General features: G+C 34.9%; 3 protein-coding genes and 1 long non-coding RNA gene across 8 annotated transcripts; 1 reads left to right on the forward strand and 3 right to left on the reverse strand.

Moving 5' to 3' along the window:
- Positions 1-87: 87 nt before the first annotated feature.
- LOC140819484 (polycomb group protein EMBRYONIC FLOWER 2) lies at positions 88-12,541 on the reverse strand. 5 transcript variants are annotated; one of them, XM_073179613.1, is made up of 22 exons: positions 12,420-12,541; positions 11,597-11,676; positions 10,638-10,806; positions 10,296-10,351; positions 9,648-9,762; positions 9,388-9,544; positions 9,261-9,302; positions 8,073-8,212; positions 7,743-7,808; positions 7,509-7,630; positions 6,703-6,767; positions 5,977-6,029; positions 5,842-5,895; positions 5,649-5,765; positions 5,193-5,239; positions 4,923-5,041; positions 4,450-4,621; positions 3,970-4,018; positions 3,010-3,093; positions 1,658-1,737; positions 1,054-1,143; positions 88-378 (listed from the first exon to the last, which is right to left on the reverse strand). In XM_073179613.1, exons 2-22 carry the CDS (start codon positions 11,629-11,631, stop codon positions 264-266), a joined length of 1,947 nt encoding a protein of 648 aa, XP_073035714.1. In that variant the 5' UTR covers positions 11,632-11,676; positions 12,420-12,541; the 3' UTR covers positions 88-263. The 5 variants fall into 5 exon arrangements, with proteins under 5 accessions (XP_073035714.1, XP_073035736.1, XP_073035728.1 ...); XM_073179635.1 differs by having other exon boundaries at positions 4,450-4,618; positions 5,706-5,765; positions 12,384-12,517; XM_073179627.1 differs by having other exon boundaries at positions 5,706-5,765; positions 12,384-12,517.
- A 1,528-nt stretch (positions 12,542-14,069) lies between these two features.
- Positions 14,070-15,023, forward strand: LOC140824479 (protein mago nashi homolog). Its single transcript, XM_073186064.1, has 3 exons — positions 14,070-14,337; positions 14,427-14,603; positions 14,699-15,023. Exons 1-3 carry the CDS (start codon positions 14,113-14,115, stop codon positions 14,756-14,758), a joined length of 462 nt encoding a protein of 153 aa, XP_073042165.1. The 5' UTR covers positions 14,070-14,112; the 3' UTR covers positions 14,759-15,023.
- On the reverse strand, positions 14,698-15,587 carry LOC140824480 (uncharacterized). The gene is made up of 2 exons (XR_012116356.1): positions 15,234-15,587; positions 14,698-14,941 (listed from the first exon to the last, which is right to left on the reverse strand). It is a non-coding gene; the product is annotated as an uncharacterized lncRNA (long non-coding RNA).
- A 268-nt stretch (positions 15,588-15,855) lies between these two features.
- On the reverse strand, positions 15,856-23,739 carry LOC140819517 (polyadenylate-binding protein 1-like). Its single transcript, XM_073179646.1, has 6 exons — positions 23,446-23,739; positions 23,234-23,336; positions 17,493-17,566; positions 16,659-16,850; positions 16,401-16,525; positions 15,856-16,224 (listed from the first exon to the last, which is right to left on the reverse strand). Exons 1-6 carry the CDS (start codon positions 23,572-23,574, stop codon positions 16,179-16,181), a joined length of 669 nt encoding a protein of 222 aa, XP_073035747.1. The 5' UTR covers positions 23,575-23,739; the 3' UTR covers positions 15,856-16,178.
- Positions 23,740-25,679: the final 1,940 nt, after the last annotated feature.

The following is a 25,679-nucleotide window of genomic DNA, read 5'->3' on the forward strand; positions in this document are numbered from 1 at the left end:
GATAATTTTTTGGTTGTAATTTGTTTTTGTGGGTTCGATGAGATAATATTAGTACTATTATTATAACCAAAAGAGAGAACATAAAAAGACAATAAATAATCAGCGCATTTATAAATTCTTGAATCATGCTTGCTATCCCCAGTGACTAAATAAATCTCAAGCCCACAAGCTTGGCCAAAATACCAAATTTGCATGTACTCCCAACTTTGAATAAGTTAAAAGCAATCATATTATCCTAAAATGAAGTAAGTTCTTTGAAATTTTCATGGATGGGTATCTTGGCTTTGGAACTGCTCCAGTATAAGATTACAGTTGTTCATGGTACGAGCATCAAGAAGACCGTGATTCCAAAGTTTGACCATAAATAATCTCCAACACCTGCCAAAACCATCAAGATACAACAAATCAATGGAACTTCAATTTTCCAAACTATTTATACAATGATCGAAACATATTGTGCTTGAGTTGCTATACTATTTGAAATATTTGAGGTCTACCATTATTACTATAAAAAACTTTTGATCCAATAATATGGAACTGATCATATAAATATATAAAGAAAAGGTTGGGTGATGAGTCCCCATATCCAAAAGAGATCAGGAAATGGTACTTAAGAGTTTGGGAGGATATGCTAGTGTCTTTTTGGTAGAGCTTACTATTAATTTAATACGTAGCACTGATGTTCTTCTTTCGAATTCAATGTCAGTCAGCAAGCTATTCTGATAACAGAGAGTGTCTATATTGGCCGAGAAAATGGTAAGATACACGTAACAAACACAGACAGACTAGTGAGAGCAAGTAGACATCCGGAGGGGACTTCACATGCTCATATTTTGAATTGTGTTTCAAAACAAACTATAGCATAAAAATGTGGCAGCACAAAACAAATGATTCGTTGTACCTCATTTTTCTGAAACATTTGGGGAATACAAAGAAAAGGAACTATGGCAGATATACATAACTCTTAATACTTTGGCATTTCATAGAATTACAGTACTCTGAGATTACATGTAAGCCAATTGTGATCAAGAATCTGGACAGCAGGAGAATTACCAGAGTAGTGCAGGAGCCCGGGAAAGATCCTGCCCGTGCAACTTTGAGAATGCCTCGCATGCCCAAGGAACATGACCATCAGCCAGAACCCTGCATCACAAGAGAAATAGTAATTGATCTTGCTAATTTCAGAGAAAATAGTTATTTCGTGGAAAACCTGAGCTTTATCAACACAATCTATGTTAGTAAAAAGAACTAATGCTAGCATCAACAAGAAGCCATGTCACCACATATATGTAGATAAAAAATTAGTGCAGCATAAACATGGTGTATAATGGGAGAAAATGACAAAATAAAATTTTAGTACAAACATTTATTGAAAGATGCCTCATTAGCGGCATCAAGAATCACACAAAAATTTGTTTAGAAGACAAAGGTTAATCAGCCAAGTCATTTAGTTTGAACTTTGAACTAAGCCTTTTACGAGAACGATTAAAGTCATGATCATCACTCACACTAATCAAAGATTCCGATATATTTGGATGGACTTCAACAAAGGAAAGCCATAAGATCCTTATCATAAATAACATCAATAAGGCGGAAGAGAAATTTCTAGGTATTATGTGAACAGAATGAAAGGGGTAAAAAATTAACGGAGTCACACCTTTGCTTTCTGACAAAAGAATTCCAGAGATGCATCAGCTGCTTCTCATCTTTTGTAACATCCACAAAGTCATCAAGCATCTGCTCAAAATCCCGATATTAGTCATGAACAGAAGTAGATAAATGACAAATCACATTGAAGAGACTGATGTATGAAAGGTGTTTAATAAGAAAAAAACATATTTGAGGGAATTTATCAGCCCACTGATAGTACATACTGTCACCTGGAGCTTACACTCTCCGAGACAGCAGAACAATGTTTATCATGCTGCTATCTACGGCCTCTATCTTTAAATTTCCAAACTATGAGATTGTTGTAGTCTACAAGTTTGCATAAACTTGTGACACACGAGATGATAATGTTGTTTCCGCCAAAGACCAAGCATGCAAGATGCGCCTAGGAGAAGGTTGTCTAAAATTGTAACCATATCATTTATCTACTTACTGCAGACGTGCAGGCGCATGTTTAGCCCAAACCTTTACCAAAATGGATAAATAAACTCTCAATGAATTTTTCATAAGCATCTCCCTCCTATTATTAATCCATCAATTCTCCACCCACTTTGTGTTTGCTAAAGAGACAACTGACGGAAACAACAAAAGAGAAAGTACTGTTGTGCTGACTGAAGATGAGGCACATGCTGACAAACATATTTAAATGTTCATTAGGACACAATTATAGGAAGTAATCATGTATATCCTTGTAATCAGCAATTAGGGATATTATAATTATAATTACTTGTACTATAAATAAGTGTTGGTTGTAACCCAATTATTATCAATTTCTTCTACATTTTATGTCTCAATGTTTTCTACCTTTTATTTCAACAGCACATAGATTTCAAGTACATAATACTGAAACATAAACCCATAGCTTTACATGCATGTTTTTTGAACCGAGAAAATTTGGTATGCAGAAAGTAATATCAACCTATTGGAAGGATCAGCAACATTATGATGTTATAGTAGAGGGAAAAGCCTTATGCTACTGGTGTTGAAACCATTTTGAAATTTTATCGCATAAAACCCTGCTCTAGGAAAGCCATTAATTCTTCACAAAATAAAGTGAAAAAAATTGTAGAGAGGGTATCTGATTGGCTCAAATTGGGTTATACACATCAACTGCTTAAATTATCTCCCTCTCTGTAGACTCATAATAACTTGGTAACGAACAGCTTACTTCCGTAAAAATTATTTAGTTTGACATGTCTACTAAAACACAATTATTCAGTAGTCAATGCATCTCCACACCAGAGAAAACTTCATCGAATGCAAAATTAATCCTCGCAAAAGTATAATAAATATTGTAAAATTAAAAACTAGCACTGTAGCAACCACAAGTGCCAAGCATACCCTTCTATCTTCAAGGTCCGCAACATCATCATCTACTTCATCCTCACTGTCACGATCTGATAATACTTGCTCCAGGGCCATGGGCTTCATTCGTTCCAGATTTCACATGTAGAAAATCAACAAATAAGTTCACATGTTACTTTAGTATACATCAGAACAAATTTTCCATGCATTCAAAATAAAAGGTCAATATGGAAATATCAGAAAAACTTCAATATTCCAACTTCTGCCAATTCAAAATGGATATTTTAAAAATAAGATCACAGGAGCACTTGATAGATTGAAAAGAGTGATCCTGAGTTAATTGTGTCTAAACAAACTTTGAGTTTCTGAGAATTTATATGATAGTGAAAAATACAAAGAAAACGGAGCTTTTTTAACAGAGGGAGGATGAAAGAAACAGGTGTTTGAACTAAATCACTTATATATGTTCAATGGATACTTTCAGAACATCGAAGGGAATTTTTATGCTAGATGAAGACAAAATTGAATGAAGGATGAAGGCTGTGTATTTGAACCCCATGAATGTTCCAATACTGATTTAGACCCTAGAGAACAAAAGTAAATTTCAGAGAAAGGAAAGTTCAAAAAATCTTATGCCAACAGATTTAGAAACACTCCCTCGTTTATGTCTGCCTGAATTTTAAGTTCCAGTGGTAGTTTACACAATGAGAAGTACAGGCAGTATTAAAAAAATTTGAAACCAATGAAAATACCAAATAAAAAAGTGTGCAAGCTAATTATGATGATTCCTGGAACATGAAAAATAAATTATTGTCAACTTAATTGACTTCATCAATGACCTACATGGTGTTGCATTACAAGAGCCCCAATATTAAATGTTCTTGATTCATAATTAATGAATTTTACATTACAGAATAACAGAAATTTCTGAAGCATGAAATATTCATGCCAAAAGATGGACTATAAATACATGTAGTAGATTATATTCGAACTCACTTGAGCTCTGTGCGAGTGAAAGAACTGCCGCTTTCGCAAGAGTGCGCGACTGGAGAAGGCAAAAGAAAAGTTAGATATGACTCGACTCGATGTTTACATCATAAACATTGCCCTATATCTACAAACTATTAGAGTCAGATTTGTCATTGAATTTCAGGATGCCACATTGCCCTATATCTACAAACTATTAGAGTCAGATTTGTCATTGAATTTCAGGATACCTCAAATCTCGTTACCTTGGACATCCCCAGAGTTGGCTTAAACTCAAAACAATAATTGCAAGTACAACAAAGGAGCAAAACTAGCTTGTAAAGACGAGCCCTATTCTCATTGAAATATGATATTTCAAGACACTTGACAACATTCCACTTAGTTAAGTAAAAGTATAAACATATTGGTGGAACAGAGGTTTTGAAGCCAACACAATTTTTCATGAGTTCTACTCTGTTATCTTCTGTACACATCAGTGAGTGTACTTACTTTCTGGGGTCAGAACGTTCAACTGATAATTTCCTTGTCTTAGCAAACTGTAGCAATGCTGGAGGTGTAAGATTATTTCCAGGTAATGACTGAACGCAATCAGGATCTGCATATGAATGTGCTGTGGCAGAGGAAGCTCGGGGACTCGATGCATCTCGTTCTCCGCTGTCTGCTACGCCCAACAAAATATAAGAAATACTTATCCCTGTGATCTACACAAACTTTTACATGTATATATACATATACATGTATATATAACAGGAGCATACAGTTTAATTGAATGCTGACTTTGACGATTGTATGTCTATTGTCAAAAGATTTTCACCCTCATCTTGCAGGCAAGGACAAAACAAAGGAATTCAATCCCTAACAGAGCTCAACTCTAACATAAAAGTAAAATATGAATATATAAACACGAAAGAAAGAACATTACAAAATGAAACGACCAAGAAAAAATTAATGTATAAGAATACCATCAGCCTTTCCCTGACCATCAATTATTGAAGGTAATTCTGAATCTAACACGAGGGGATGCACGTGACTTGATCTTTGAACTCGTCTCTTAGACTTCTTACGTTGTAGTGCTTTGGAACTGTGCAGTTAGATAATTTCGTTACATTTGATATCCATAATTCAAACTGCATTTGTCCAGATACAAAGCATTTCCAAGATTCAAATTTCAAATGAGAAAAATAAAAATATATAATATATATATAACAATAATAACAACAGCAGCAGCATACCAAAAGAAAAATGTCTGCTGTTTAGGATCAACACCAGTTACAACATTCTGCAGAGATCATTATGAACAGTTATTATATTGTCAAATGAAGTGTTTTAAAATATTCATAATTATATCTTATAGTCTTGAAACGTATTTCACAATTTAGAACTCCAGTAAATCAGTATTACTTCGATTTCTGCAGTGGCAAGACATTATACACACAATGTCGGCTAGGCAAGTCAACTTCAAGCTCTCTTCCTACACTAACCCTTTACATTCTACAATATACCATATATATAAAGATCTATAAAGGAACTGACACGGGAAGCACAAGGGTGCTGCGTATTTTATTTCATCGAAGAAAAAAAGAAGGTCGAGAATTTCAAAAGATACTTCTGCAATTACAGGCCCAAGTGTTTTATGCTCTACTTTGCACCTGAATAAATCACTATTCTATGCATACAAGTATCATTACCAGATAAGATAAATTACTGTCTACACAGAACCACTGAAGATGAAGTGGAGACTTGACCTCAGATCTCCATGCATCTGTTTTTACGGATACATTCACAGCTTGAATCTCTTCTGTTACCTACATAGTGGGAGTGAGGATAATGATCCAAATACAATAGAATAAAAAATTTAGAAAATTATTTAGGTTTACTAACCCAGAATTCAAAGTTAAAAAGGTCGTGAGTGGAACATAAGTGATATCTCAGACCCTGTATGTATAAAATACAGCACGAATCAATTCACACATGCTTCAGAAAGTAAAGGAAGTAACAGCATGAAACACAAATCACCTTAAAACTTGCACATTTGACCAAGCAAAATGGACATGCAAAATCCTCTGTCACTGCATGTGAAAAGACTAATTCAAGCTTCTTGTAAATCTTTGCAGAAACCCAATCTCACTTTTTATTAACAAGTGAGGCATTATATAATGACTAGTTCCAGGTCATCCAGTTCCACAAAAGAAGCAGGCACGAGACCATAATATAATTAAAAAAGGTATTAGACACACAAGATCTCCATTAAGAGGGAACGGACTACTATGAATACAATATAAGGATCTGAACAACCAAATCTACGAGAATAGGATTTGATTACACAGGCTCAAGAAAGACACAGAACTGTTTTATACTTAAAATGCAAATTAAGGAACACAAACCTATGATGCTCTAACCTCACAAGTCAGTTAAATGAATATATCCAAAAATTTACTGGAAATATGGCTGGATAGCTAGATTAAGGTCATTTACAATCCCAAAGAATTTGAAATGAAGAGTGTGCGAACAGCTTTAGTAATGAAAGAACACCATAGAGAAAAAATAGAAAATAATTTTTAAGTGGTTTAGAGTTGAAAATGTTGTTTGTTTAACTTAAAATTAGGTTATTTGCAACCTTCCGAAACACAGAGGATAATATCCAGACATGACAATCTAGAGGCAAATGGCATTGCACCCAAGATGATGGTGCAGCTGTGTATCAAGGCTCGCGTTAACTAACAAAAAAGTACATCAAATTACCTTCAGTCCTTTGCAGCTTATTGTTATAATATTTGTAGTTGAACACAACATTTCCAGCCCTCAACCTTGATAGCACCAACCCAGAAAATTAATGAACTCCAGAATAATTATTTAATATGTCAAGATTTCGACAAAACGTCAGAAGCAATGAGCTAGGTGCGTGACTTAAGAAACGAAAGAGGAATCATACTTAAAATACGGAAAGTGAGAGCACAAAGTAGAACTCTGGGTAAAAACTAAGGCGTTAATTGACTTAATTCTAATATCTATTTGTCTTACTATAAAGAAAGCGAAGGCCAAGACAAAGAAGCAGAACTCCTGCAGAACTTAAGACATGTAAACTCTGATATCATTTCATTTTCTAATGACAAAAAAAAGGGCGAGCAAGCTCGTTTTTTTCTGCTGTGGCATGCATCAAGCCGACTTTCTTTTCAAAGTACACATGACCCAAATTTAATCGCACCCGATCCACAAACCAAATGTATTCTAAGTTAATACAGTCAGAAGAGACCCAAAAAAACGGAAGATCATTACTGATGACAGTTCCTTTTTTGTTCCATAACACAATAACATAGACCATGATTCACAAAGGATTCAAATCCTTAGTAAGCTTCACAAAATTTGATCACATTGAACTCATTTCAGTATCGTTGAGAAAAGTTGATGACTAATTCCAATACAATGGGGACATACGTCTGATTCAAATCATTTTCTGTTACAACCAAATGTTTTTTATGAAAATTTTGGTGATACGCGTTCGCGTGCAGGAGAGAGAAGGGAGAAGGAGAGTTAGTGATGGAATTCACCTAATGATGTGGGGCAAAGTAGAGAAAGGAAAGTCACTGTATGAAAATGAATCATAAGGAGATCTCTCCTTGGCCCCAACTTCTTCAGCTGCTATGCTGACTTGCAAATGTTGTAACATAGCCTATGATGAAGGAAATAAAAAAAAAGTTCAAAAAAATTTTGAATAGCAGAGCAACTTCCAAAAGTATAAATCAAGTAAATTTGCATTTTCTCGGTAGAGGAACAGGGCATACCACAGTTCCAGGTCCGACATTTGGATTTTGGAATGACAAGCAATTGTCTTCTCCGAAACTGCACGTCTGCAAAGGAATAATTAAGATAAAGGCAAAAACACAAACAGAGGAAGATTTCACTACCTACAAATGAGTGCAGATTGCGACAAAGGTAATGCATACAATCACATGAAATATAGAAAACAAGACAAGGAAAATCATGAGAAATAAACAAATATAGACAGTCGATGATCTCAACCATTTTCTAGATTCTTTCACCAAGACCAAAGAACATCACATGAATTTGCATAGTTGTTTCTTAAACCGAATCAACTGGATACATATGATTACCCTCATGAAGCAGGAGTGTAAGTCAACAGTTGACAGCATCTCTGCCCTCTCCCCAGAAATCAAGTTTGGCGACTTCTCCCATGATAAATGAAGTAATTCCAATGGAATCTTGCCCAGGAAGCAGTGGCCTCCAATATTAGCTATCACCAAGTTAGAATAATATTAAAATGAAGATGAAAATATTTATAAAAAAATGAAGATACATAATTGAAAGTGCCAAAGTAGGAGGGTAGAACCTAGAACCACCAATTGAAAACTAAGTATACGAACATGGAATTGTTAGGTTATTGCTTCTTACCAACAAGTAGTATCTTATAAACCAAAATATCCAAATAAATTCGAGGATGTTGTCATTTAAGGAAAAAACTAAGACCTTTTGTGAAACATAACAACCAAACAGCAACAGCGCATCATATTACAAACCAAACCTCAAGTAAATGAACTCCAACCTTTAAAATAAAGTCATCACATGGTAAATCCACACATTTCTATACATGTCTCTTTGCAGACCAACTCAAATTCATTCCTAAAAAATGTGTCTCAAATGTGTTAGTGCATACACTGTCCTGACTTGAATGTTCAATTCCAACCAATAACAAAACGATATCCAGACATGTGCTTTCAAAATCTGTTCTTAAAACACAAGCAGTTACTTTTGTTAAGAGTTGCTTGGTGAGGAATTAACAAGACTGCAAATAAAATGCCACTTTCTTTTAAGGTCTCTTGTTTTGTTAGTAAGAGAGAACTCTATTTTTATCTACCAAGCCACCATGCTGTTAAATAAAAATGTCATAGATCCAGGCCCTCTGCCTAAGATTACACAGAGAGGCAATTATAGAGGTAAGTATCTGAAATTATAAAGGTATTCAATGCTTTCCTTGTAAACTGAGGAAAAATGTTTAACATGTATACCATGTCAAAAGAGCAATCCAAATTCGCTTAGTTATTTGCGTAGCTGGGGAACAATTGGAAATGGCTACTACCAACCATCAGGTAGCTGACTGATCACTACCTCAGATTTTCTAAAGCAGGCAGATGCAAATATAGGTCTATGAAATGTGTGTGCAGGTGTGTAAAGGTGAGACAAGCAGCTTCTGTAGTGAACTTAGCTATGAAAGGAAAAAAAAATAGTGAACCCACATAACAATATCAGAGACTTCTCAAACTAACTATAAGTTTGTAACTCACTTGGTAATGATGATCCATCTCCATGTTCCTTAAATAACTCAGCTGCAGAAAGCAGCAAGGCCTGGGTAATTCCAAGTACCACACAGGGACATATATACAAGTTGATCATCAAATAAAAAAATTGTACCAGAGCTGATAAACATAATACAAAGAGATCCAGACTTGACTTCAATCGATAGCTTAGTAATGTCAGGAAGAATAAATTTTGCTTCATTTTGATTCTTCCCATCAACTCCTGTACATTTTTCCAGCTTGCATGGTCGACTGACACGATAAACTGCAGACTACAGAATCAGAAATGGCAGCAGTCGATCAGTTAATGTAGAATCGCCAACTGAAGGTGGAAAAGGGAAGCATCTAACTAAATGAGATGAGATAATAAACTACCTCAACAGTCACAGGGCTGTGAACCGGTCTTGCTAATAATATAAACAATGGAAATAGGCTTTGAATTCTTGATTCATCATTTACAGTGGATGGCAAAGAAATTTTCATTTCAATCCTAGAAACAAGAGGAGAATCAAATAAATTGCGTCGATTATGTTCCATGATAGTAAAGCCAGAACTCCCAACTAAAGGTATGACTATAGGAGACACGTGCATGATGCCCACCCACCTCTATCAAACAATGAAGCACTGTACACGCACTTGCTATACAACAAGGACAAACTGGAATAGGTAGTGAACATAAAATGTTTGAGAGAATTTATAGATAAAGTGAAGATGAGTTGCAACTTCTAACAAAGGCTGCATCTATCTGTCTAGTACAATTCATAGTGATATATGAACTTTATTCCTGCAGAAAACAGGAATCGTAACAAAATATTTTGTTCTATATATAATGCCTTGGTACAGATATAGAAAAATGACATCTAAAAAACTTCATAAAAAATACATCAAATTTTTTAGATGTAAAATCCACATGGCGAAGAGCACGATAAGAGATAATTCAAAATTCTCCTGATGAAAGGCATCAGACATCAGCTATTTATTTAACAGAAATAAAAAAGTTTCTAAAATATATAACGGTTATACCTTTTCTTGTGTTTAGCTTGTATTTTGTATCGCAGACATCTTTGGAGGAAAGGTGGCTGCAAAAGAACTGCCTTCAGTTAAAAATGCTATACACAAACTACCAGAATAAAATGACCCCTAACTCAAGCAATGATGACATTTTATAGTAAATCTTGAATTCATTGGCCAACCAACAACAAGAACAAATTTTTTAGTATTTTAATCCGATTTACCAGTAGGTATATACACATATAAGAAACAAGGCTTATTTGGAAACTCAGAGCCAAACAATCCACACAATAAATGGGAAATCACAGACGAGTTGAATAAAAAAGGGCAGGAAGATATAAGGAAGAAAATTACATCTCTAACAGCACGACGCTGAAGAATGTTGTACAATTCAACTGGCTTGCAGTAAATTGAAAGGCTCTCCTCAGCTGCAAGCTGCTCCTCTGCGGACAAATTCACCCATGGATCTTGGTGGCACATGTGATCTGTACCTCTAGAGTGACTGCAATTGCAAGCAAAGTTCCTGTGCAAAGAATTAAATTACATTGAAGATCTTAGCTGATCTCTAACAATCACATTTGAGGTGCAGTAATGTTACTCAAAGCATATGATAAAGCGTGTTTGTCATTTGGCAAATTTGAAACATAAAAAAAGAGGAGTCGCAAACATGAATTCAGGTTTAAAATTCAACAGTCTATTAAGAAGCCTCAGAACTTCATAATCTCTTCTTGAAGCACAGAAAATTCATTGCATTCATACAACCCATAATTAAAAATTTTAAACAATACCACACAAATGAATACTTTATATGTAGCCCATGTTAAAATATGTGTAAGATTGAGCATTCGAACCCAAGGAGCTGTGAAGATAACTATATTCTAATTCGTTAACATTGTTTTGCAACTGCAATCGTCCATACAAGAGATGCAGTAAAATTATAAATAAAAAGGTAAATAGATTGAGTTGGGAACTTTTTGCGGTCTAAATTGGCGACCTAATTGAAAAGCTGACATTTATTTTGCACTCATAAGGATAATGTGACGTCAATACCAGACCATGGAAAAACGCTATGTGCATGCCATTGTTTTCATTATTGTTTCAGCTGTGTGATATCCAAACAATTGGTGCAAATAGTAACATTCGAATATACCCTAAGCATGGGAAAGAAAGTTCTAAGCACAAGACAAACAGCTATTGAACTTGTTCATGGGTTCCACAGTTTGTGAATGTGTCCATGACGGGGTTGGTGTCTAACACCATTATTGAAGTCACTGCAACACAGTAAAGCATCAGTTTGTTGGATGGAGACTTACGCAGTTTCGCGAGCCACAAGAGGTATGCCAGGCATTCTTATCAGACAGGATTGGCAAATTTACACATATTTAACCAAAACCTGCATTGCCACCAAAAATCTACAAACATAAGAGCAGAAAGCAGACACATGATAATTCTTTCTCTATGTTATTACAGGATTCCACTCAATAAGAGTGAAAATCGAAGTAGTAGACACACTACTCTCAAGAGTCCGCGAATACAACAATTACATGTGCTGCGTGCAGTCATATTAGTTTAATACTAAATATATTTATGAAGCAGCTAAAAAAGTGACCAATATATGATTCACGGCCACTTAGCCAGCGAAAAGAATTGTGCTTAGATCATCGTTCTCAATTTTCACAACAAGTGAGCAAACAAATTAGAGAAAACAAACCATGAGATACCTTCCAATTCGGCATACCTATACAAGAACAGGTACAAGGCTGTGATGAGGCCGCCACCTATCATAACAGTAAGTTTGTGTAATTTACCTAAAAAAAAGACCCCTTTTTTATTTACCATGGGCATCATACCTGGGTTCCACCCTTCAAAAAATTCCCTAAATTTTTTAACTTATGACTGCATAAACGAGGTAAAATGTGTGGATTCACGGCTTAAATCCATAGAAAAGACGTCGTAAAAAAACAAATCCAGAATAGCAGAGCCCTAATTGAGACTTTAATTAACATAACCAGAAATATTCACTTCAAATCCGGGTAACAAAAAAAGAGCTTCAGATATCAAGATTATTAAGTGAGTGCATATACGAGCAGAGATATTCACCGAGTCGAGAGGGCAACGGGTGTAAGTCAACCGTACCGGCGAGACAGAGCGGTGTTTGCCTGTTCACGGCGTTTCACGTTTTAAGTTTGATTTCCAACTAATTTCTTACCTTTTCCAGATATGAATATCGAGGTTTTAAATGTCGGAAAGTGTTTTATCATATTTGTTTATTTATATTTATTATTTAAATTAAATAAAAACAACAATTTAAAATATAACTTTAATTATCTTAGCTAGGGTTAGAATGGACTATTGATCTTGTTGGGTTTTTTTTAAGAGTAGGTCTCATGTGAGACCGTCTCACGGATATCAATCTGTGAGACGGGTCAACCCTACCTATATTCACCATAAAAAGTAGTACTCTTAGCATAAAAAGCAATACTATTTCATTGATTACCCAAATAAAGATCCGTCTCACAAAATTTGACCCGTGAGACCGTCTCACACAAGTTTTTGCCTTTTTTTAATATATATAACGGAGATTTCGTAATAGTTGTTTTTCGATAGGCACTGGATAAATATTCATATTAATACAATATTTTACAAACCAATTATAATCAAGTAAACCGCACTTAACAAACCATATACAACCAATTCGTATGAAGATATTTCAGTAGGAGAATCATTACTTTTAATTATTGTTCGAGATCATGCCAGATATACAATAAAATATATGATTTTTGTTATAAGAAGCAACTCACGGCTACTATATTTTAGGAATATACTGAATAAATTTCAATGTGTAGCAGTTTTCAAATCATATACACCAAGTAAACACATATAAATGGGGAACCATGCAGTAGTAGACACGAGATAGATCTTCCAAAGAACAAGGTCTTTTTCGAATAAGCCAATTCATTTGGAACCTTGCATATCCGCTCTTTTTCCTATTCAAAGATCAGCCCCAAACTCTGTGTTTTCACATCGAGAATTATTTGCAGATAAAGGGAAGTCAAAAGAGCTATAAAACCATTGGACGAAGCTTGGTTACCGTTTAAACTCCGTTATTATATGTTCACTCTAGTTTTTGTTGTTTTTTTATGTTGAAACAGATTTTATTCATCCATGGACAATAAGTTTCGATGTATTGGGTATATCTATATTTGTAGAAGCTTTATCTTCGTACTTATATTAATCTTTAGTTTAGTTTATGCAGTATAAAACAAATTATAAAAAATAAAATGGTTATAATTTTTAAATTTTCATATCGAAAAATATTTTAATTTAAATATGTATACAAAATAGAGTTATTAATTAAATTATATAACAAGGAACCAAATTTTAAAAATTAAACTAAGAAAATTTACTTATAATCCTCTCCAAAAAAATTGTATATCTAAAAAATCCTAACAAAATTGGTTCATCTAATAAATCAGATCCATCAAATTTCAATACAAATGCCAAGATGCAGATACCTTTAATATCAAATCAAAATTCATAAAATTTCCCTTTGATTTCATTGGCTTGTTCAGAACTAAAGTTTGGGTCCATAAATTTTTTAAAAATATGTTTTTTTAAAAAATAAAAATAAAAACAAAAAAGAAGAAGAAAACCGTACCATTTAGTGGGCGGGCCTCTCGCGATTCTTATGTCAAACCATAAGCAAAAGCCCATGAACTTTGAAAGCCCATTAGGTAGCAAGGAAGAAAAAGGCCCAAATCCAGCTAAATATGGCGGCTTAATTCTCTCTCGTATATCCAATACCCGCGCAAAACCTTGAATCGAACGTATGTCAATGGCAGACGTCGAAGATATCGGCGAGTTCTACCTGCGTTATTATGTCGGTCACAAGGGGAAATTCGGGCACGAATTTTTGGAATTTGAGTTCCGACCAGATGGCAAGCTCCGTTACGCCAACAACTCAAACTACAAGAACGATACCATGATTCGCAAAGAGATATTCCTCACGCAAGCCGCTCTCAAGGAGTGCCGACGTGTAGTCTCTGAATCAGAGGCAAATATTCCTCCCAACTACTCCAATTTCTTCGGAATTATAATGGCTCTTCAGGGTTTTGAAAGCTTGTTGTTATGTTTGTGTTGCAGATAATGAAGGAGGATGATAATAATTGGCCGGAGCCTGACCGAGTGGGTAGGCAGGAGCTGGAGATTGTGATGGGGAATGAGCATATTTCGTTCACGACGTCCAAGATTGGTTCCCTCATGGATGTTCATACCAGCAATGATCCCGATGGTTTGCGCATTTTTTATTATCTTGTTCAGGTATGATTTACCTGTACAATTCTTCAGAAATATTTTCTTTTAATTTACCAGATATTCGACTTGTCCATGTTTCTTATCTTGTTCACTCATTTCAGGATCTGAAATGTTTTGTCTTCTCTTTAATCTCACTCCACTTCAAGATCAAGCCCATATAATGCAAGTTCAAAACTGCTGCAGAAGCCACACAAGCTATCGTCTTGAGTTTGAACACCTCTTTGGCCATCTTTTTTGTAGTTGTTGAATGGTTTTATGGCTTGTTTTGCTCGAGATTGTAATGCAAGGTTGCCCAACCTTTAATTTCTTGTCACTTGAAACACTGTTATCAGTACCATATGTTTCTTAATTTATATTGACCTTTTTAACTTGCAACTGGTGTTTCCTTATTTCTCTGTAGTCTGAAATACTCGGAACTTCTCCGAAGCCGCTTATCGATGCTAATTTAGTCACTTCTTTTATATATGTATTGCCTAATTCTTTGAATGTTGATCTGTAGACTGTTAAACCTGTGAATCTTAACTAGTTTCGCCGATTGATGGTGGTGGTGGAGGCTAAAACTGACCTTGCGACACTTAACAATCATACCTATTTATCTTATATGTACATCCACAATAATAACACACACACACACACACACATATTTGTATCTGATTTTCTTTAAGTATTGCCTTCAATTTAAAATTTTAATACATAATTATACCTTGAAGTTTTAGCAAGATCTAGTGATAAACAAATAGTACATAATCCAAGCCGTTAGCTCATGTAACAACTAGCAAATAATCCATCCGAAAGGCTAGAATTCACCAAAGGTAGCTGACTTCTTTATAAGCGTCAGAAGTTCTAACATATGCCTTCCGCCTCATGCCAATGGCGAAATTTTTAGTACTTCTAATATCCACCATTATACTCCCATTCTACACCTATGCAACTACATGCACAGTTGGCGACAACTCAGGTTGGGATATTAGCACCGATCTTGAATCATGGCCAAAAACAAGAATATGCAGGAGATGTTAAGTAGAAAAGGATAAATGTCGACATAAAGTGAAGCAAAGAATAAATTTGAGCGTTAAAATAGGCATTGATCGTGGTTCAAGGGTCAAGGAAAACAACCCTCAAAGCTAACTAACGCTGATTTGTAAATAGAAACAAAATGAGATGACTGACGCTAATTTGTAAATAGAAAAATTCATTTAAATTTAAGAATGTGAACAAAATTTTCTAATAGAGAGAGAACAAGAGAAAAACAAAAGGATAAAAAGTCTGCAAGACTACAAATGGCATTTTAAGAAAATGATGACATTACAAACGGCTGATTGTTTCCTATTTGTACTGTTTGTTGCCTCTTATAGTAATTGCGATTGTATGGAGTAAATAGCACAAACCAATTCCCAAATAGAGTTACAACAAGTTTGAATCTCAGACTAAGATCGATATATAGGCATGCCAAACTAATTAAAGTTATCAAGAAAAGATGTAATATGGATGTCCGGGTGCAAGACTATTGCTGCCAAATTGATTGTAGTTCTAAATTGATTTCCACTGTCATCAAGCGCATAAAAAACTGGAGAAAAATCATCAATAAGGCCTGTATCGCATTGGACGCCTAAACCTTGGAACCCTCCTGCATAAGAGTGAAACCTTACATGTAAGACACCGAAAAAAGTTAAACCCACACACACAAACATGCGAAAGAGAGAAAAAATTTGGAGTAAATGAGTATCTGCAAACCCATGGACCCAATCTTTCTTAATCCGTATAAACGCAAAGCAAGCACAAAACAACTATAGTGTTGCTTACCCATAACCATAAGTAGGGTAAGCAGGAAAACCAGGAAAAAATGGCCTTCTCGATCCGAAATATGGATTTGGGCGCCTTCCCCGATACTGTTTCATTCCTGGAACATTTGTTCGCTTAGCAGATACCTGCCGAATATCACAACACAATAGTGTGAGGAGTTCGATAATCATTTGCACGATATTAAAAATAAGATGAGCAATAGTGTCAGGAGTTCAATAATCATTTGCACGATATTAAAAATAAGATGAGTTAACGGACCTTCAGCTGACGGCCATGCAACTCTGATTCGTTCAGCAGTACAGCATTTTGAACAGCCTCAATTTCAACAAACTCTACATAAGCAAAACCTTTCGGCTGACCAAACTTATCTGTTAAAATGGTAACCCTATTGACAGTCCCACAAGACTGAAAATGCTGCTGCACCTCCTCAGGCGTGCAAGCGTAGTCCACCTGTAATTGGATAAGAAAAATTGCCAAGGATCAATTGGAGAGGTAAATCACACACGTACACCCGTAATACAGAGTATATACAGATATAGATTCATAATAAAGCTTCAGTATGGGTAAAATAATCAGTAGAAACATCAAAGTTCTCTCTGACTTCTGATTTATAAAAAATTGCGATAAGTAAATCCGGCAATCTTTAGCCCTTCTTCAGACAAGTAGGAAAATGATGACAAGAAAAAAAAAAATTAATCCAACATAAAGCAAATTTCATTTTATTAAACCAGTAAAATCCATGTTGAACTAAAACTTTATAATGCAACCCCAGTTTCTTCAACACAGGCTGCAAAAAAATCTAAAATTGGTTAAATGTTTTGATATTGTTTTTACATAGGTCTACATTCTCACTGGAAGGTATTGAGTAATTCAAACTTGAACCAGGGACAAGTGAGAAATTGTTCTCTCTTGTTAAGGACTCTCCCTTGAGGACATAATCTTCAACATAGAAGGTTTAGTGATAGCCTTGTATTTCTTTCATTTGACAAGAAATATAAAGACTCATTCTTATTATGCAAATTTGTGGTTATCACAATATGACAAAACTAGCATTGCTGTCGTGAAAAATCAATTAAAGGCCAAGAAACTCACGTTACCAACATATATAGAGCGAGAATCCACTTCCTCCTTTTCAGCCTGGGTAGCAGAGGCACCAGTTGTATCATCTGCATGCCCACCGAATAATTTATTAAAATCAGTTTGGTCCCTATGAATGATGATAAAATCACACATATCATGAAATAAAGGTGGGATGCCGAAAGTGAGAACATGCCACAAGAGGTTCCAACAGACAACTATGCATCTACAGCCAGTCATTGACCAAAACAGAAGTGGGGAAGCCCTAGAAATTAAGAACAAGCTAAAGCCTACAAGAAGTTCCAAAAGACAACTAAACATCCACTGACAAAATTTTAGAGCCTCCAGAACAGGCAAACAACAAGAATACTTCTAAAATCATTAAGCCAGTCCAAATAAAATTTTGTTTTCTCTTCCTCACTCTTCTGGGGAGGACAATTTTATTACCACTTGACCATGATCACATTCAGTGACTATGGTTAACATATGAAATACATTTCAATAAAAAAATTCAACTTAGTCCAAGTGCAACACATTGCTGCAAGTCTATAAAAAATAATTTTAGGAATATCAGAAAGAGAGAAAAAAAACTTGCTAGACAACTCACCCAAACATCACTCCAATTTTAGATCAATTTGTTTTCATTGTAACACAAGCCACAAGCAGTCAGATAGTGAAATAATTTTGAGACCATCGGCAAGCACTTAAGCGAACTTAGCGAAGTAACATGATTGAAAGTAAATGTGTTCTATATTTCGAAATTGATCAGTTAAATAAGTGTATCTAGGTTTCTCGCAACGACAATCATAATAACCAACACAAAGAGATGAAATTTACACCAAATCAGCACAACAGCATTGTAGATCTGGAAAAATTCAAATAAAAAAATGAGATGAAATTCTACATCAAATCATTTCACTCATCTAAACAGAAACTAGATAACTACTGAAGGTTGATCGATTCAATCATGATTCATTACATTAGTAGATCTTAATAACTATTCGCCACTCATTCAATTGCTTAAGCATTTAAGCCAGATCCAAACAGCGTAAAATGATTTGCATATAAATTATCATTGCCTTGATGTGATTTAGATCAGGCCCATACATATGCAGGAGAAATTGATTACCTACCTTTTTTGCGAAAATAATTCATTTGATCTTATCAATTTCTTTTTTTTGCTTGTGGTGCGGAGGGTAGGGAGGCGTTTGTATGGATGGAGCGAGAGGAAGAGGCTATAAATACTCCCAAAGAATAAAAAGGAAACTCGAAATCAGTGCACACTCATTCAAAGGTTAACATCATTAAATGAGTAAGACTTGTTGTGCATTCAATACTTTTGTTTCACAAATAAATAAGTGGTATGCCAGTCCTTTAGATAGGACAACACACGAGTATCAAAAATTTAGATAGGTGGAAGTAGCACAACAGTTTCGCCTTCGCTATTAGAAGTGCAAGGCACACCAAGACTTATAAGTATTAAAGACTAGAGCCTACGCATTAAAAGGGTAAAACACAGCACATGCTTTATTGAAGTAAAGTGCCCCAAATAATGATATGCTAGAATCTAAACATCTGAATAAAAAATCACATAAAATACAATTTGCATTTTAACCGTTGTTTTTTTTATTTATAGGAAACACATTTTATTAATTGATAATTTAGTGATTACAATTAGCGGATAAGAAATCCGCTCTAATTAAAGTAAATAAAACCAAACTACAACCCCATATTCATGGCAATACAAATTTCTAATCCCGAACTAAATCTGAGATACAAAGATGTTGATATTCCGGTTGTATCGTCGATCAACTCGCAACCCTGAATTTTATTTTATCTCATACTTCGTCGACTGACTCCGACTTCTCTTCAAATATTCTTGTATTCTTTTCCAACCAAATGGACCAGAATCTACAATGAACAATCGTAAACCAGAACCTCATATGTTTTCTTCATGTTTGCAAACTTGGTTCCATAATAAACATCTCCTTTGCTTTTTCTGGGAAAGCCCGTACCAAGTCCAACTCTTTCAGTGCCTTTAGCCAAATGTGTGATGAAAAAGAACAATGAAGTAATAAATAATCCTGACTTTCCTCATTTCTGCGACACAAACAACACCATGGTGGACTTAACACACAGGTCGGCCATCTTCTTTGCATTGAATCGCAAGTTTGTAACTTCCCCAAAGCCACAATCCACGAAAACACTTGAACCTTCGGTGGGACATGTATTTTCCAGATGTTGTAACAATATGTGAAAGGATTAGAAATAGATGTTGGAAAAAATGAATTATAAAAAGATTTAACAGAAAACAACCTTGAAGAGTCCCCCAACCAACTTCTATAGTCCTCAACACCCCACTCCAATCGAACGTCCTGTAGGACCCGTAAAAGATCTGTGAACTCACTCTCTTCTCTCTCATTAAATTCTTTCTAAAACGGACATCCCATTGGATAAGAAAGTTATCGCTGCTATTGACTACATCAACAAAGCTTATGATTGGTTTGTTAGTTAAAGTGCATATCTGAAATAATAAAGGAAAACGATCTTTGAACGAGACCCCCTACCCTATCATCCTCCAAAAACCGAATGATATTATCCTCTTCAAGCACCCCCCTAACCAACTGATGAAAAGCCGGGTAAGATCGAGAAATACATTTCCAAGGACTTCTGAAGGTCGTATTCCCCGCCAACCCCAAATCCCATCCATTATCTTGAGTATTATAAATGTTGGTAATCCCATTTTAACCGTTATTAAAATCAATAAACAAAATTAATTAGTATATAAACGAAGATAAATTTCTATTCATGCATTTCATCGTGGATTTACTATCTCTTATTTGAAGGCGCACTTAAAAGTGGCCTCGAGCCTTTGGAAAATATCAAGCCTTGGGCTTTATGTCATCTCCAAACCGTAGGAATTACGAGGTCTCTTTTTTTTTTTGAGAAAGGAGAATAGATGGACGGGCTTCATTAAAGGACTGTGCCCAAGTCAAGGTTATAAGAAGCACGAGGCTTGTGAACACCAAGACCAAGAATCATGAATTACAAGTATAAGCGTGATTAGTCATAAATTAAGCATGATTTTCTTAATAAAGTTGATATAGTTTTAATCATATCAAGTGATACAATAAATTAAATATATAAATATAATAATTTTAAGACTAACTATATAAATTTCAAGCTCCGGAAAACACAAAATTTCAAAATTATAATTGTTACTAGTTTTCTTCAATTATATCATGTACCGAAACAAAAACCTAAATACTGTCTAACACTTTGTTGGACTATAATCATTCTTATCTTCTTTATATAACTCACTTATAGAATCATTCAAAACATACTCATTCTCATTGGGTTTATTTGGAGAAAAATAAATGAAGCTAGAATTTTCCTCAGATTTAAAAATATAAAAAGTCCAAATGAAAGTTCAAAGATTATTTTCTTCTTCAATGTTAATGTCGAAACTAAAAGGCTTGCATTTTATTGAGCATCAAACATGTTTAATGCGATGAATTATGTTTGACGATAACCATGTATAGTTTTTTGCCAAATTGTTGCTTTTTAAACATGTTTCCCGTTAATCCAAACAATTTGTAGTCTAAGGTGGTTATTAAAACCATCAAACTAAGTTTAATTCTTTAATAGTTACCATACAAACCATTATGAATATTTTCTTTTGAAGAAAGAATACTATGAATGAAGTTTGATTTTATTTTATTCAAATCAAATAATTTCAGTTACAAAAGTTAATTTGCATACCAATGCTAAAAATATTAAGAACTTAAGATGGGCTCCCGGTTACAGTTCAACAACATCCTGCCATTGGCTTTTTATTTCCATAAACCGAAATTGAGAAGAAGCTCTCGACTTTGGAACTGAAATTGAAAATGCTTTAAATCTGATTTAGGAGATGATTTTGGTTTCGATTCACAATCCAAGAGCCTTAGCAAGGAATCAAGTGAACATAAAGGCACGCTAACAGGTATGCAATTAGATTTAGCAAATTGCATGATTTGTCTAGAAATGAATTATGAAAGCATTGATTCACGTCCATATCAAAGGCATGTAAAGGAAGCTCACCAACTTCATTAATAAAAAGTAGAAATCAAACTTTTAATTTTACACACTCGTACGCTTTAACTCTTCACCTATAAGCCTCTCATATTTGCAATAAAAATAATTACTCCTTTCATTGCTTTTGAATGACCACCCCCGACTAGAAAGCTGTCCTAACAATCTAAAAATGATTTATCTCCACTCGAAACCACAACAAACACCACCACCTAGCATGAATGCATTAAACCTAAACTCATCTTCACAAACACATCCTACCAGTAAAGTTACTAATTACGGAATTACCCATATTTGAAGTCATTTATTACTTAATCACACACACGTCACTCCCACTAAATTATGTATGTTGCTTGCATTTGAAAAAGGTACTTATTAATTAGTCACACGGAGAGGAAGTGAGGAGGCAGAACTAGAGCGAAGCACAAAGGCACGAGGTAAGCACAAATGAGAACAAATCAGCAAAAGTGAAATATACAATTACAGATACATAGAAGCCATTGTTAACAGATTGTGTACGAAAAATGGTATGTTGAGACAAAAGCTAAGTTCTCGTGACTCTCATCTGTCTACTCTTCTATATGCATATAAAATGTTTCAAGGGGGTGTTGTTGACTTCTGCAAATCCATCCTGGTACACATCTAAAGGGGCACATGTGTGCTAACTTTTAGGCCTTATTTTGTTTCAGTTAATAATAACGTAAAATATCTGTGTTGAAAACATGAAAAGCTTTTTAATACCAGTAGCACAGGTTGATACAAAAATGGCAGACAATTTGATACAAAATGAAGCCATAAAAAATAAAATCAGCATGACTAAGGAAGGTGGCCAAACCAGCAAGCTATAAAAACCAGATAGAAACCACAAATTTAATACCAGTAGCACAGAAATTTAACTAGACATTCAGGTTAACATTTGGTACTAATATCAGTATTTAGTTAGATTTTGGAATCAGTTTCCATGCTGCCAACTGGATAATGGTCTGATTAGAAACAATGAGAAGTGTGGTACTTGACTTGTGGGAAATTTGGTCAGCACCATCAAGGTAGATGAAAAATTAGTAGCACACACTCAATATGAATGGCAACAATAAATATTCCGGACTTAAATGTGTGGTCATATATAGACTTCAAATCGTACAAATCCAACGTATAATACTTTTAAAAAGATCACAATGAAGAAACAACTCTCTTTCCTATGTTGGATACTGTGGAACGCATTTAATATAATTGCATCCTGAACTTATTACCTGGTTTCAAATAACTATCATGTATCTCGCGTCAGTTAGAAAATAGTCGATCACAGTTCAACACATAAGCAGAATTAAACAAGCACACAGCGATTTGATGCAAAAGGAATGTGGATTTTGAATTATATGAATTATCTTGAGCAGAAGTAGATAACAATAATATACCATCCACTTTGGCATAAATAAAAACCAACAAATTAAACTGAAACAAGCAATCGAACACTAAAAACAAATACTAATCGAATCAACAAACATATGTCAATTAGCAAATACCTACCTTTGTCCCAAAATCGTTACCCTCGGATTCTCTTAAAAATTGGGCATACAAAATCCTTTGAGATCTTTAATCAGGTATAAATTCAAAACTTTAGAAAACATACACGGATACAACATAAATAAAAAAAATCCATGAGCTCGGAGTGAGTAAAAAACCTTGTGTGGCTCCCATCTCCTTCTCGACCTTTGCCTGCATATCACGAAGCGCAGATGCTTCCTCCTCGATCTCCTGCAATCTCTTCTTCATACTCTCCAACTCCTACTTAATGAAACCCCATATCACACAAAACTAAATACGCACTATTCATACACGCACAAACCCTTATTCAATTTTCATTTTTCACAGAAACAAGAACACAACAAAACACCTCAGATTTGGAGTCAACATCGGCTTGAGCTTCCATCGATTGGTCGAAATCGGATTCCATGTATGCTTCCTCAGGCACATCACCGCCGTAAAGGTCGTCTTCTTGTTCGTGAGACCCCTTGTACTCCATTCCCAACTAAATTCCTCTTTACAGCCCCTGCTTGTGTATACAGTAACTGTATGTATATGCGTTTGATTTGGGGGCGGAAACGAAAACGAAAGAGGAAGGGAAGGGAAGGAAATGGGAGAGGGGAAGAATAATTTAAACGACACCCCAAACTGTCGTTTTTTTTTAAATTTTTTATTCTTCTGTTAGGGCCCTTTTAGTCTCTGTTTGGAAGTTGGGAGCGAAAAGAAAAGGAAAGGAAAAAAAAAGGAAAATTTTCAGTTTTGCTTCAATTTCCTCCATTTGCATGGAAAACTTTCTTCTAAATCTATAAAAAAAAATTAATTTATTTTCCCTCCATTAAAATCTCCCAAACAACCCGTTTTTAAAATTTCTTTTCTTGTAAGACGGTCTCACGAATATTTATCTGTTAAACAGGTCAACCCTACCGATATTCACAATAAAAAGTAATACACTAATACCTTTTCATGGATGACCCAAATAAATGATTTGTCTCACAAAATACTACTCGTGAAACCGTCTCACACAAATTTTTGCCCTTGATTATTCAAAAAGTGATTATAGTAGTACGTTAGGATTAAAATCGTTTATTTATCAAAAGCTTCTAATTTTTATTTACTTTAACCTATAAAATTTAATCGTTTCAACGAAAAACATAATCTCTTACGAACACTCCCTTGATTAATTGATCATGCAAGGAAGATCAATGTATGATTTGTTTTCTAGTTTGAGTGTGTTTTTTAATTCAAAGAAACGGAAAAATATTATTATAAAGAGAAAAGAACCAACGAACGGACTAAGGCCGATAATTCTGAAAAATATTATACTAGGTGTGATCGAGTGTGAGGCAAAATCAAATTTAAGAAGTTATTCTGACCGCAAAAGTGCTAGTTTTTAGAATACTGTAAGAATAATTCTTGGTAATTAAACAGTGTAATTTCTTACAAAATTTATCAGAAATAAATTTTATAATATATTAATTAATATTTATAGAAGCAAAATTAAATTTTACGTTTTAGTTTTAACAAGATATAAATAAGTTGTTATTATTATATTTCCGTTAGAAAATTAATTAAATTTCAACGAATATTAATCAATCACAATTAATTCCATTGATCCAAAACGTTCATTAAATAACCTATAAATATCACTCCGTTCTACCCCATCTGCGTTCATCTCTTCTTCCCTGAATTAACAATACTGTATGCAATGGAAGGATTCAAGCTGCCATCAGCGCTCGCAGCATTCGCGCTCGTGGTCTTCATATCCGCGTTCTTCGCCGCCGCGGACCCGAACACCGTCACCATCGATGTGACCGACCTCCCGGCGGCGGCACCTGTAGATGATATCCGTGCTGAACCATACCCTGGATTCTACGACTTGTCGCGGAAGTGTATTTCGAAGCTGACGGATGAGTGCGGAAAGGAAGTGGTGAGCGGACTGTTCAACAAAGAAAACAAGGTGAGCCAGAGCTGCTGCGTGAAGCTGGTGGCGATGGGGCAGGAGTGCCACATAGGGCTGATGAAGGCGCTGCTTATGTTTCCGGATCTGACGGAGAATGATAGGAATGAGATTATGACGATCGATAACACAATTTGGAGCGAGTGTTTGAAGGTCAGCAATTAATGGGCAGCGGATTCGAGACTGCATGCATGCGTGGATCCATCTCCGGCGGCATGCATATATATAGATAAAATATTTTGACCCTTATTATTTTCACGAAAAAAAGGCTAAATAAATACTATAATTCCTATATCCATATTATGTGTTTGGAAACAATTAGCAACAAAGATTTCATAAATTTAATTTGATCTTTTGAAGATGTGATACTTTAATATTCATACAAATTGATGTCATATAAATTATGAAATGTGAAAAATATATTCAAATATATAATGAAAATTCTGAAAAATACACCAACCACCAAGTATTTCACTGGAAAATATTGTTGTGGTATCCAAAAATACTAACATGACACTGAAAATTGTCTACGTATCCACAAGCACCACACCAGCAATTTGACCAAAATAGTTTAAAATTAAAAGTTCAACCACCAAAATCAAAGCTTGACAAGTTAATAGACTAAAAATAAAAATCACACAAGGTTA

The sequence above is a fragment of the Primulina eburnea genome, chromosome 2, assembly GCF_022965805.1.
Source record: "Primulina eburnea isolate SZY01 chromosome 2, ASM2296580v1, whole genome shotgun sequence".
Lineage (NCBI taxonomy): Eukaryota > Viridiplantae > Streptophyta > Magnoliopsida > Lamiales > Gesneriaceae > Primulina > Primulina eburnea.